Raw genomic sequence first — 13988 nt, forward strand, 5'->3', positions numbered from 1 at the left:
ATACAGCGAGCAGACGACAGAGAGACCCGGGTTGAGAGAAAGGCCAACAGATGGCGCAAATCACCTCGCAGGCACGGAACTCGGACGTTACAACCGTAAACAGTTTAAACTGATTTTCTCAAGTACTGCTGTTGTTCTTCAAACTCAGTCTAATGCTAATTAGTAACCTGCCTCAAATGTGTTACGTTACACTTCAATATCACGTGATGGCTGTCCACCAATCCGGGGCCGACTCCAACTTTGTGCTTTGCGAGCGTTGAATGCCGCCATATTTCGGTCTCTAAAAGAGTTCAAAATTAATTTATGCGAAAAGTATGAAGAACTGAGAGGCGAGGACGTGTGTGGTGTGTACGTGTGATCACGCAGTCAAGTTCTACATGATGGTACTGCACGCGACATGGTTGTCTGAAATCGCCAGTCAGTGGTTCTGCAGCCCATATTTCCTTGATTGCCCTCGAAAATGTTGTTCCAATATTGTATTTAAAAGTGGACCATATGCTGTACGTGTTTCTTACCCGAAATAAATGGTGTTGCAACACCTCGAGACTTGAGATGGGATAAGCCACGGGGTGCCGATTTCAGACAACCGTGTCGCAAGCAGTACCTTGAAAGATTGTGGTTGTATTTTGCTTTACATGGACTAGTTCCTTTAACTAGTCCATGATCTTTGTAGCCGTGTTCTCAGTGACGTCTCTAGACAGATACGTTTAACGTTATTGTCAATAAATCAACGTAAAACACTCATGATCAGCATACCCTTCAGTCACATATTCTGCCCACGAAGCGACCGCTATAAACTTCCGGCGTGCAGATTCCGTGGCATGCTGACCATATCACTTCCAGGCACTTCACGCTCGTTATTCATGGCCATAAGCCGAGCACTGGCACTGTTGGGCCGGCCAAAACAACAGCAGGCAGAGACACGCCAAGTACATGATTCCTGAGTGCAACACCCTGACGTCCAGGGTCGCATGAGAGAGCGGACAGCAGTTTGTAATCGACATGGCACTATTGTTTCCTTACATCGTATAGTGTACTGGTACTTCCCTGTAGACTACTCCTTAAAGTGCCACTACGGACTAAATCTCGTGTCTCCAGAATCCTACCAAAGTTACGTTACTGAAATCTTCTTGTCTCACTTTACATTCCAGCAAAATATTTTGGCTGTACGTGACGCGAAAGCTGGAGAAAAAATATTTTTTTTTATTTTTGAAAACTGTGACGTCATGTTAGGCTCCGACGGAGCGCCCAGCTCTCATCTGGCAACGTTGTTGCCCTTCGAGTCTTCCGGGGGCTCACTTTTTGCACTCCGTTAGCGGAGCCCCACGTGACATATCGTTCGAACACTGCGGCCTTCGAGAAATCACAAAGGTGGGAGATTTGCCCCTTTTTCGATCAGCCTCATATTACTTCTACACCGCGTGACTCTCCCCTTGACGCGGCGTCGTGCCCTCTCCAAAACATGATATTGTAACGACGATAAAGAGGGTGGGCGCATGCAACGCGACCCATGCGCATTCTGTATCATTCTGCCATTAAACGCACAACATCGTCACGACGCTATGCTACGTAGCATTTGATGGAGGTGCGGGCTGTCCACTGCCCTCGACCAGCCCTGAAGACATGACGCAGATCTGGAGCTGTGACCCGAAGATTGTGTGAACTAAACGACGATGTGATGTTGTGTGACCCAAAGTCGACGTGACCCCCAGCCCAGGCAAGTCCCATCGGCTATGGCGGCAGCACAGCGTGGACGTCCGTCAGCGGATCCAACCGTCTACAGGCAGCGTAGCGTCACTTCACATTCGCCACCATCGTTGTTATCACAACCACGTCCTGTCATCCATCCATCGTCAATTCAGGCCATCATCAACCACCGTACACGTCGTCATTGCAGCAACTGACTTGTCCTACAACTGCCTCCTTCTCCGCCACGTACCGCGCCCCGGAGGGCCACGTCTCCGGGAGGGGGTATTGTAAGGACGGTGGGCGCATGCAACGCGACTCATGCGCATTCTGTATCATTCTGCCATTAAACGCACAACATCGTCACGACGCTATGCTGCCTAACAATATCATTGTAATTTGTGGGCTCATGATTACGTCACTCGCTCATCGCGTCATCGGAACTTGTGGAGGCTCAGCAGATTGACAGCAAATTGACAGAAATGCACAGCTTTCCTAAACAGGATTGAAATTTCGCATATAGAATCCTTGAGGCACCTTCCTTTCATGGAGTAAATAAACGGTGTTTTCTGAGTCCGGAGTGGCACTTTAAAGAAAGCAGGAACAGCACGTCGTGTACTCACTTAATTTCCACTGGATGTATTCGCAGCTGGGGTGCCATCTCTGGTGCTCTCTGTATGGGTTGTCAGTCGCTTCCCAGTGAGAAAGCTTCTGCCCACAGTGGAAGCACATTGTTTCATCGCGTATTTCTGAAAACGTCAACCACTTTTCTTATTAGGTCTTCCTTTGCATTCGGCGCCAAAGCTTGTAGTCACATTTATCCAGATTTGTGCGGAATTGCAGACGCATATGACACCTGTAGCTTTTCAGAATGTTTTCAGAATACTCCCTCTACGTTAACTGTCACTCGCAGCATGTTCTCGCACCGACGACAGTTGATCTGTGAACCGTTACGGGATGCGGGAAACGCTACAAGACCCCTGTTCAGACATAGACAAAGTGCTTCGACAAAATTGCTGTATTGTCTTTACTGCGCGTACAATTACCAGAGTTGCGCATATTTATGTTGACTCAGGTAAACCCACCCCCTTTAAGTCATAATCATTCAATCCAATATCCATTACAACGCAACACAGTGCAGAATTGTGATCCAGGGAAAGGAAGCCGATGAGATCGGAAGCGACCCAGTCAGCTTACTTGTGTAAACTAGTCCAGCGCCGGCAAGATCATAGCGACAGAAGTGGGCCATACTGGGAAATGGGAACCCTTCAAATGTGCCTAATCTCTCGTTGTAGTCGGCATATCTGCGTATAGAAAATATGCCTCCGAATATACATAGATTGATTCGGAATGGATTGCTCAAATATAGCTAGCAGGGATTAAGTAGGCGTGTGAGGAACTGTAATTAATTGTATTTGGATGTGGTTTGTTCTGATACCCTGGCATTAATTGTGTGTGTTTTTTTTATCTCTTTAGTCCACCCGTAAATTTCGTGGGAGCTGCCCAAAGAATTCCAATGCAGTATTACCATGGTAAAAAAATAGCAAGGTGAATGAACTAATGATAGAGAACAACTCACTCCTGGACTGCGATAGTCTGCATGTTATGGGTGCTTGCATCATTCTAAAAAACGGATCCCGCGTCGTTCAAGTAGCAGTCCTTAAGATCCTATACGTGATACTTGTACTCCACGTCTTATATGAAGATGATAAGTGTTGTGTAATATCAAGTTTTCTTGTGCACTCACTCAGGATATTTCGACCGACGTGAAGGTTCGAAGATGCTAGGACTGCTAACAGTACCTCCCAGAGCCTGCAATAAAACATTCATATTTAATAACAAAGGATATTCTTCAAGAGGGAATGATAATCAAGACTTTACGTCACGAGGCAACTACCGTCATGAGTGATGCCGCAGTGGACTACTTTCGCCCACCTGAGCGGTCATTAACTGGCGCCAAAATAACAGCATACGGCACACCGCATTCAACGTCGCTCGCGGAAGATGCCACATCTAAACGCGAATTCCAGCGGCTGTTGTAGTGCATAAAATCTTATACTGGCTTGAGTGTGCATGTTCACTGCTCGCACACTGGTCTTGAGTGGAGTGAGTCAGTGACTGAGTGAGTGAAAAAGTGGCTAGTGTGGCTAGTGAAATTGGATGTTTTTCAGAGTGACATGGATCAGGAATGCTTTCACAAAATTCGTCTTTCTCGCTGTGTTTTTGCTACCCTTTTACGGCGTAGTGAGGAGGTAAGGTTGATGTGTTACGAGCTTTTCGATCACGAAAAACGTGACACATACTAAGTATATGGCAATCTCCGAAGTGTTATCATAAAAATTGTAATTTTTGTTGTCATTGTATTTGTCAAAATATCTGCATTATGCATAAAATCTTATACTGGCTTGAGTGTGCACGTTCACTGTTCGCGCACTGGTCTTGAGTTGAGTGGGTCAGTGAGTGAGTGAGTGAGTGAGTGAAAAAGAAAAAGAAATGAGTGGAAAGGAAAAAATTTAGAAAATTGGCCCCACCAACATGGAATCTAGCTATTCCCATACCACGTAAACAGCTCCGAACACATGAAGTTGATGAAGGTGATGAAGTTGAGAGGTCGCGAATCAGTGTCCAACAAATCTCCTTTCTTTACGGCACGCACTATCATGCATCCACAACAGATAATAGGGAGGAGAATATGCGCTTATCATTATTATTATTTTGCTTCATCTTCATCTTTAGCCAAGAGAGAGGGAATTTCGGCGATGCGACGTACGGGACAGGTTCTTCACGAGATTAACCCCCGTCGCTGCAAATGAACAGCATTACGGAGTTGTAGCACATCCAAAGCGCCTACGACAGCTAGGTATACTACAAAGGAAGCTGTCCAATCCAAGGTCAGGAACGTGATGTCAGCCACTCCAGAGGAATCAGGTGCTTAGCGTATCATATTTTCGGAACCGTTAGCGTGATGATGATGATGATTGGTGTTTTTATGGCGCATGAGCAACTTACGCCATAATGCGCCAAGACAGTGTTAGCGTAATGACTTTCCACTGAGTTATTTAACTTCCAATCCTTCTCAATCTGACTAACTGGCTGAGTTTTCATGTCACTAAAAATAGGTTCCCTCCCTTCTGTGAGTCTCCCTATTTTACAAGCATCTTGAGCAGCGGGTCAGCGTCGCGAGCAGGATCTACAGGCGTCGTGAGCAGTATGACACAACACAGACACACAGGCCCCCAAAGTGCGTTAAAGGTTTAAAAAGCGCTGCCCTCGCCAGTCATCTAAAGTCATTGTTCCTCGGGTTTCGAGGATAGTAGTACGGTCCTTCTTTCCCTCCTCACGTTCCGTGAAAGAGGGAAAATTCTTCTCTCCCGTTTCGCAGGGGAAAAAGAATGGGTGAAAATGCAAAATTATTTCTTTCCTCCTCTGGTAACACATTCGCTAGTGGCTAGCGAAATTTTATGTTTTTCAGAGTGACATGGATCAGGAATGCTTTCTCAAAAGTCGTCTTTCTCGCAGTGTTTGTGCTAACCTTTTACGGCGTAGTGAGGAGGTAAGGTTGATGTGTTACGAGCTTTTGGATCACGAAAAACGTGACACATGCTATGTAGTATATGGTAATCTCCGAAATGTTATCATAAAAATTGTAATTTTTGTTGTCATTGTATTTGTCAAAATATCTGCATTATTTATGTTATGGAATAGCCTTAGGACCGGAGGCGTCGATATTCCGAAAAGAAACTGTTTTTTGTACTGGGTCGACAGTCTGTTGGAAATATTGGCGGCTTTCGTCCTGAGGCTCTTCTCCTTAGATTGATATGTGACTCGTATCGTCATGTACAGATTGTATTGCACGTCACGGCACTAAGGAAGGTGGAAGCATTTTTTATACGTGTCGTGTGAGACAAGATATTCCCTTGAACACGCGTACCCCTCAAGCGTTGACATCACAGCTCCGGCCACCCCCATTGGTAGTCGCACGCACGTTACCCCTCTCGCGCTTCCTCATTGGCTACCCGCTTTATGCAAAAGCTGGAATACGGTTGTGCGGTAAAAGGACTATCGCATCCGTCGCGGTCGATTCCGAAACTACCAGTGACAGTTTACTATTCGTTCATCACGAATAATGACGCCGAAAATCCGACGCGAATTAAGGAAGTTGTTTCTCTGCACTTTGATGTAGCGCACGTCAACATGAGACTACAGATGTGGAGCGCATTCCGGAATTTCCTATCTGTAAGCGTCGCTTGGACAACGCCAATCAGTGTGCGCCTTTTGGCGCTTGTCAGGCCAATCAGGGAGCGGCGGAGACACTATGGCGTCCGAGCACCGGGCGTGAGTGACGGCCAGCGTCTGGAGGCCGTAGACAATTGCTGTTTGTGGTTGGCGTTATACGTGTTTGTATACAGCCAAGAGCGTAACACGTCAGTCAGCACTCCCGCTGGTAAACCGGTGTATTTACCAAGCCGTTTTCACTTAGTATATTGTGATGCGAATGCGAAGCGGACGACCTCGGAAACAACTGTAGGCGAGCGTCAAGGAACGCGACTACAGTCTCAAGCAGTGCGCCGTACGAAAGTTTCATTGTGGACGGAAAGATGGCCGAAGAATGGGCGTAGCACGAACCACATGCAGTTTCTATTTGGTGCCAAACTTCGTCTGCACTGCCACACAATCACCTGCGCTGCGCTCCCATTTGTGTGCCCGGCTTGCGTCATCCTGGCTTGGCTGTAGATGGAGTGCGAATGTTTAAAACTCGTTTCTTTAACAAGTCAGCTGTTTTCGGAACAGAAATTTGGCCAAGTAGACTGTGAAGCGGTGACGAACATTACGAATCGGTCTTATCCATACGTTCCCGGATGCGATAGTCCCTTTAACTCGTCGTCAACATCCTGCAGCGGGACTTGTTTGCGTTGGGCTGGTCACCTTCGAGCAACTGCGGTGTTCACATCCCTGTGTTCGTGCGGCTGATGGACGTGTCATAGTGGCAGGCCCTTCTTCCTAACACTACATGTTGCACCCCATGTTTTGTTGGAAATTTGGCATTATGATCTACAGGGTGAATTTAGCAAAAGTTACACATTTTGATCGCGTCGTAAAAATAGAAAATGACGTTTGTAGTGCTTCAAACTTTGCAGACTCATAGTCATTTGCCTGGAGTTTTATCCAGATTTATTTTCAAACGCTATATCTTTTTAAAAGAAAAAGTTAGAAGTAAAGGATATTCTCACCCCATGCATTTCCTATGGCCTATACCGCCCTCAAGACGCCACGTTTTCCTCTGTCTGCTTCACGTTCACATCACCACGTATAGGTGGCGCTTACTCGTAACCCTGCACCTGATCCATCTGATTGTTGGTTGTTCCATAGGTTTTGGTTTTGCTTCGTCTCCAGGCAGTGCCACCTATACGTGGTGATGTGAACGTGAAGCAGACACAGGAAAAAATGGCGGTTCGTGAGCAGTATAGAACATAGGAAATACATGGACTGAGAATTTGCTTTGCTTCTAACTTTTTTCTACCAAGTCATAGTATTTCAAAAAAATGCGGTTAAACTTTCAGACGAATGGTTATCTGTCTGCGAAGTTTGAAGCGCCAGAGACGTTATATTCTATTTTTACGACTCGATCGAAACGTGTGACCCTTGCTAAATTCATCCTGTAGAATGTCAGACATTAACAGACTTTAACAAGCGGTTACGATTTGTATAGCGCGAGGGTCATAGTGGCCACGCAGGTGTTTTCTTTAAACATCTGGTCCGTCCGCAACTGACCATGATTTCTGTTCGGCACCTCCTAGTACTACTCTATCGTCTACGCGAATCAGCTCCAGCACTCCAAAGCACGTGGCCCTTCGACAGTGAAAATATGCGTTGTTCTCCAGCGGTCAAGACGTGCTTATTTCGATTTTGGCTCATTCGAAGAGGAAAATTTAGTAAGAAAAGTAATGGGATAGACGAAAATTTAGCGAGGACCGATTTGCCTGTATTCGCCCGTCTCGGATTTTCATCTTTTTTTTTTTTTTTTTCTTTTGATAGGGTGCTTTGAATAATCGCTGCCTCCAGTTCTACTGTCTCACATGACTCCAAAAACCTGGAATTAGAAGTAAACTAAAGAATTCTCGTTAATTATACCAACGATCTCAAACAGCTACATATAGTGGTATAGAAGCAAAGAAAGCATACTTTTGTAAACTTCTGTGTCGATTAAAAACGTTCACATTTGACGCCGAAGTGTAACAGACCTTTAGCTAAGAATGGGGCATATTTACGTCATCCTACGCGTTACGGTACGGCTTGTGCTCTTGTTGGAATTCGGCTTGTACGTTACACGACACAATTCAATTTAAAGCGACAATCCGGACCTCCGGAGGGTATTCGGATTGCGACTCCATTCGATTGTGCTCCACACGAATATCATCCATGTGAAATAGAAAGAATGAAAGCCTTCCCGTTTTAGAGAAAATGAATTTAATCCTGCGGTTAACCCATATCCGGTTTCGGTTTCTCCCTGATGTCACTGTTGTTCTAGACGTCACAATTGTGCAAGACGACACAGCAACACTCAGCGGTTGTTTGAGGTGCGAAGTGAGATTTTCAGGTGAGCCTTGAGGCAGTAGTGATTGGCGATTTGTTTAATGACTTGTGTTATTCCTAACTATGTAGCTTGTAACATTTTCTATGCAGGTGTTGGTGCTATAACTCAGAGAAACGCGCCTGACAAATGTGTATGCTGTGTAGGCCAAATCTGTGACGAGAACGGGGTTGGAACTTAACAACACTTGTCTTTTCAAAAGACATTGGTACTGCACCGAGCTTTTATCCAGGACAGTGAATACTTGGTACCCCCAACTGTTTTAGGGGTTCGATATCCGCAAACCCGAAAAATGACACGCACGTTGTGTTTTCATTCTTGTTCTCAGGATCAGTGGCGTAGCCAGACCACCAAGGTAGGGGGGGCTTGATACGAAAACTCACCCCACCCCCCGCTGATCCTGGGTGCGACAACACACAATACTTGTGCACACCGCAAAATGCGGTAATTGATTTGGGCGTTTACAATACGATTACGCAGTGATGTCCAATGAGGCGGTGTCGCGAGGCTGGAAGGATTTTGAAAAGCTCATATTTTGAAAACCATTCAAGAGTGCCGATTAGATAGACGCCATGAACTGTAAGAACTTTAGCGATCGTCACACTGTCCCCCCCCCCCATATATTATTTTCTCCTCGAATTTGCGCAATTTGCGTGGGTCCGTCGTGGCAGGTAGGGGGGGGCTCGAGCCCCCCCCCCCCCCCCCCCCCCCGTGGCTACGCCACTGCTCAGGATGCACAAAGGAACACCTAAGCTCCATCGTTCAACAACACCGTCACATATGCAGTAAGTGGTCACTATTTATAAAAAGCAGGAATGCCATGCGTATTGAAAGTACGGAAACCAATAACGGCGACGCAAATAGAACACACAGCCGCCGAGAGGACCCGAGCAAGGCCGGAAGACAACGCTCCTGGCGTCACGACTGTCCAAGTGCGGCTTTCAGTCGGGGGCAAACTGTTCAAGTTAAAAATTGCATTGCAAATTCTCGGAGCCGAATATAAACGAAATATTTTGCAAGGTGGCTCTGAAAGATATAAGGAATCATCTGATTAGGCGTATTTCATATGGGGTCCAGACTGTCCCTTTACTGGTCAGCACTATTGGGTTTCAATGCGTCCGTCACACAGAAACGCTGAAGGACGGACTATTGAAATACAATAGTCCGGACCAGGCTTAATGCGAAAAGTCGTGATTTACCTGATCACGGTAATTCACCTGATCACGGTGGTCTTGCTTCGGATTCCAATCTCGGACAAATACGTCACGCAGCGGGGCTGCAAGAAGAAATGTGGCATTGTAAACATGGTTGTATTTTCCAATGAAATGAATACTGTTCACTTACGATATGAACCTTGCACGTTGCGGGGTATTCTGCAAGAAAGAAACATGTTTCACGTTTCGTGCAGCAGTTTGCCTGTGGGATCCACTGTGGGAACACTTTCGTTCTCGGCAGGAAAGCGCGAAGGAGCCATCGCGATACGTCTCAAATAGCAATAATGCCCGTGAGTTTCGGTTTCTATGCGATGCGCATAACCTGCGCTGATGAAAACCGGTTCCCTTCTGAGCTGAGAAAGGTCACTCTGCACTATGAACTCTGCGGATGGGTAACGCTCTCACATGCAAGTAGCGTCTGGTATTACACTGGAAATGTGCATCCATACACACACCGTACATTAAGGGGCTCACTTTTTCGTGACTCAGACGGTAGTGAGTTTTAGTGTACCGTGGATAAGGTTATCATGCCTATCGGAACCAATCGCAGTTGTGCGTAACTCAGAATCTTATCCACTGGTTGGTTCCGGTTGGTACGGTTCGACGCAAGCCGCGTTACCAACGGTCTGCTAAAACTCTCTAGTAAGTCAACAACACAGCACTGCCCATAATACGCATTACATATCACCGCGCACTTTCGTTACATTCCTGTTTTGTTTTTTTGTTTTTTCACATTCGAATTCAAATTTATTTTCATCGATACAGATACAGATGAGGGCGCTAAAAAAAGTCTCGTACTTTAACAAGTCAGGGCTCCCATATGCACACTCAGGTCTTGGCAACACATGCCATCAAAAAACGTTTAAATAGAATGCTCATTATACACGTGAGAATTCAAGAAGATTTATTCACAGCGCAGATATAATTTGGCGTAACTCATGAATTGATAGGTTTCATAGTGAAAATCTATTCAAGATTAGTCTATTCAATAAATTAGGTAGTATATAATCCAAATAGTGTTTGTGACGCTCCTTGTGTGTGTGTGTGTGTTTTTAGCATTGAGTTTTTTGCGCTTTCGCACTTGATTGAGTTTTTCCCCCTCGCGTCTGAGCATGTGTGCCTCACAAAGTGTATATATTTTTCCCCACCCTCCTTTCCTTTCACTTCTTTTACATGTAATAAGCCCTAAATAATGCGTCCTGCAGTAGCCACTCCCAAGTAGTTTGGCGCTAACATCTCCATTTTGTTCTTTTACCAATCAATCAGACAATCAAACATTGCTTGCCGTAGTTGGAACATACCCTGGGAATTCTCCACAAATGACGCCGACATGTCAAAAGATTTCGACACCTATTGATATTACAACTGCTCTTACTCAATATGTTTTAAAGACCAAATAACCTAAAGTCATAGAAATCAAAACATTCAATATGTGGTACCGCCGAAAAATTTCTCCGAAGAAATCCTTTTAACCTATATCCCCAACTGAACGCAACATCTCATTTTGCATGGTTCGCAGTTTACTCACATCTTCCTGTGTAGTTGGTCCCCACATTAGACATGAAACTATTTTTTATGTATATGTAAACGACTGTCTACAGCCGACGGCTGCTGGACGCGCCAAAGCAAAAGAAAAGCGGAAATCATCCCTCGTTACTGCAGGACAGCCAGTCTTATTTTCGCCTTCGCACAGACTATAAAGAACGGCAGCAAAAGAACTTCATCTACCAAGGTGAATTACTTGGGAACCTCGATATCAGTTTATCGAGATCGCAACTACTCGAAACACGGGAAGGGAACGGGAACCGCAGGTGCAATTCTTCAATCACCCGACTGGTGGACAGCTACGCAGCTTTAGCCGCGGGCGAAGTTCTACCCTATAGGTAAACTTCGCAGCTCTGGATAAACTTCCGCCTTTCAACATTAAACTATACAATGCGCATAACTGTAAAATAATCACGATCAATATAATAATAATAATAATAATAATAATAATAATAATAAATTCAATACGTAATAAATAAAAACGATCTAAAGTAAATAAATGGTTACTTCAACGAAAGGAATGCCAGAACCCGGAGAGGATGCGCAAGCCAAAGCTCTTCTGCGGTGTTCTGTCTATGAGCTGACCTAAAAACAGCGTCAGCTGAATAACACTTACTTTCTCCAATCAGTCTCCAGCTTCAAACTGCACAACTTCTCTATGCTGTCCGCTAAGTCATCATTGGTAGCCCCATGTTTTAGCGAGCTTGCTGCGAGGTACAGCACTTCCAGAGTAATGCCAACAATCTCGTAGAAACGAATGTCTTCTCCATCCAAGAGGTCCTCTACCATCTCTTTGTCGGCAACTTTCGCTTCCCTTCGTCCACGTTCTCTAAGCTATGGAATAAGATGTTTGGAAAATTACAAGTATAACACACTTCAAATGTTTAATTACATGTAAGAAGTCAGGTACACTGAAACAAGAAGAAAGCGAATAGATGATGCTGTTTGTGTAAGTGTACTGTGGTCGCCAGTTCGACTTCGTCGAAACTCACATCCCCATTTTTTTTCTTTATTACATCACATCACAAGAAGAAAGCAAAAGCCTCTCATTTCGATATACGTACTTTGGATTATATAGTATTTATAGAACACATTGAAAATTAGCAAAAGCAAACAGGCTGACGCCAGTGTCGCCCTAGTGAACACCCAGGTTGTTTATTTACCGTCGTAAACTAAAACACACACGAAAAGTGCATTACCTCTTTCAAATGGTAGTGATGTTCACTGACGATGTAATTTACGACATCATCACCCACATGAAAACGCATGAAGGCGCATTCTGGAAACCAGCGACTGTGTTCAACAACTGGATCATCATCGTCTCTCCAGCCAGCGTGTAAACCTCCACAGTGAAAACAAGCGATTATGTCTCCTGAAAAATTTAGATATATAGAAACATGACACCCGCTGAAAGCCAAGAATACCATTTGAACAACTGTGTGATTGAAGAAGGAGGAACCAGAGACACGGAGGGGATTGGGACGGACTGTGTGACTGTGTGATACTCTAGAGAATATATCACATTGATGTCTAAATGCAGCGCAAAAGGAAATTGCACGTTGACCCTACTGACAAATCCCAATGAATGCCTTCTAGTCTGTAAAGGTTGACCGATTCGAATGTGTCCACTTCAAGACTCTTCTTCGGAAATTTTCACTGGCTGTTCTCAGCGTGTACGTGCCGCCGTCAGTCCAGGCGACAGCCCATGACCTAACACTAGCCCTGGCAGGGGTGGGTGGTCCCTTCCTTGTTGTTGGGGATATCAACGCTCATCACCCCTTGTGGGGGAGTCGCAGACGTACAGCAAGGGGTCCCTGTGGTGCGATATCATTGAAGACCTGGATCTTTCTGTCTTAAATGACGGGTCTCCAACATTCCTCCGCCGGGGCTACTCAACAGACGTATTAGACATTTCGCTTTGTTCGAGGGACGTTTTTCCGTACCTGACCTGGTCCACGGACCTGGGCGGAAGAGGTAGTGACTACGTTCCTATATTTGTCTCCTACTCCAAGTACGCATCCGGTGCAGGCCGCAGAACCATTACGGCTTACAAATTGGCAGTCCTTTCGTGAATTGTGCAAAAAGGACGTGCGCGTGGGAATGACCGCAGGCGAATTTACCGGCCATATTGTGAAATCTCTTACGTCTTCCACCACGACTGCAAAGATCAGCGCTGGCAACGCAGGTACGGATCCGGAGGTGGAGCGTTTGCGTGCCATTTGGAGACGGGCAGAGCGGAAGGCTCGGCGATCCGGCTGCCAACTTGCAGATACACAGGTCGCGCGTCGTGCGAATGCATCGGTACAGAAAGCCTTGAAGGCTGTTGACAAAGAAAGATGGCGTCAGTTTTGCGCGTCTCTGACTCCGTTTTCAAGCCCTGCGAAGGTCTGGCGGATTGCGCGGAGTCTCCGCGAAGCTCCTCCCTCGAGGAACCCCCTCAGATCTCTGGCACTCTCAGTATCTAGGCCTGAGAAGGAAGTTGCCCACGACTGCTGCAAAATTCTGGCAGCAAGATCCGAGGCAGCTAAATTTGCAGCCTTTCGGAGCCATGCATTGGAGCTGCAGTATGCTATTAGTCAAGCCCCGTCAGTGTCTGACCCTGACATGGACGCAGACCTCACGTTTGCCGAGCTCAAGGCTGCGCTGGCACTCTCCCACAAGAAGGCGTCGCCGGGTCTAGACAAGGTCACCTACGTGCCGCTCCGCAATTTGGACGACGCATCCCCTTTTGGCGCTCTTAGAGGTTTATAACACGTCATGGAGGGATGGGCAGGTCCCTGGTGCGTGAAAGGTGGCACGTGTAGTCCCCATCCTGAAACCGGGGAAACAACCCTCTGATCTGGCGTCTTTCCGACCCGTGACCCTCACCAGCTGCTTAGGCAAGGTCCTTGAACGCATGATACTGCACAGGTTTGAGTGGTGGCTGGAGCGAAGATCTGTTTTTCCTCAGG

The 13988-nt window shown here is 46.0% G+C and overlaps 1 protein-coding gene across 2 annotated transcripts in view; it reads right to left on the reverse strand.

Moving 5' to 3' along the window:
• The window catches only part of LOC135391812 (E3 ubiquitin-protein ligase XIAP-like), a 41773-nt gene that overhangs the window by 14659 nt on the left and 13126 nt on the right, over positions 1 to 13988 (reverse strand). Inside the window, exons 4-10 of one of the 2 annotated variants that reach the window (XM_064622284.1) lie at positions 12237 to 12409; positions 11654 to 11871; positions 9623 to 9651; positions 9496 to 9554; positions 3434 to 3498; positions 2884 to 2990; positions 2310 to 2435 (exon numbers count right to left, since the gene is read on the reverse strand). In XM_064622284.1, coding sequence (XP_064478354.1) covers positions 2310 to 2435; positions 2884 to 2990; positions 3434 to 3498; positions 9496 to 9554; positions 9623 to 9651; positions 11654 to 11871; positions 12237 to 12409 — 777 coding nt within the window. Of the gene's footprint in view, positions 1 to 2309; positions 2436 to 2883; positions 2991 to 3433; positions 3499 to 9477; positions 9555 to 9622; positions 9652 to 11653; positions 11872 to 12236; positions 12410 to 13988 lie in introns of both variants that reach the window. The other variant, XM_064622283.1, reaches the window with a different exon arrangement.

The sequence above is a fragment of the Ornithodoros turicata genome, chromosome 4 (assembly GCF_037126465.1).
Source record: "Ornithodoros turicata isolate Travis chromosome 4, ASM3712646v1, whole genome shotgun sequence".
NCBI lineage: Eukaryota > Metazoa > Arthropoda > Arachnida > Ixodida > Argasidae > Ornithodoros > Ornithodoros turicata.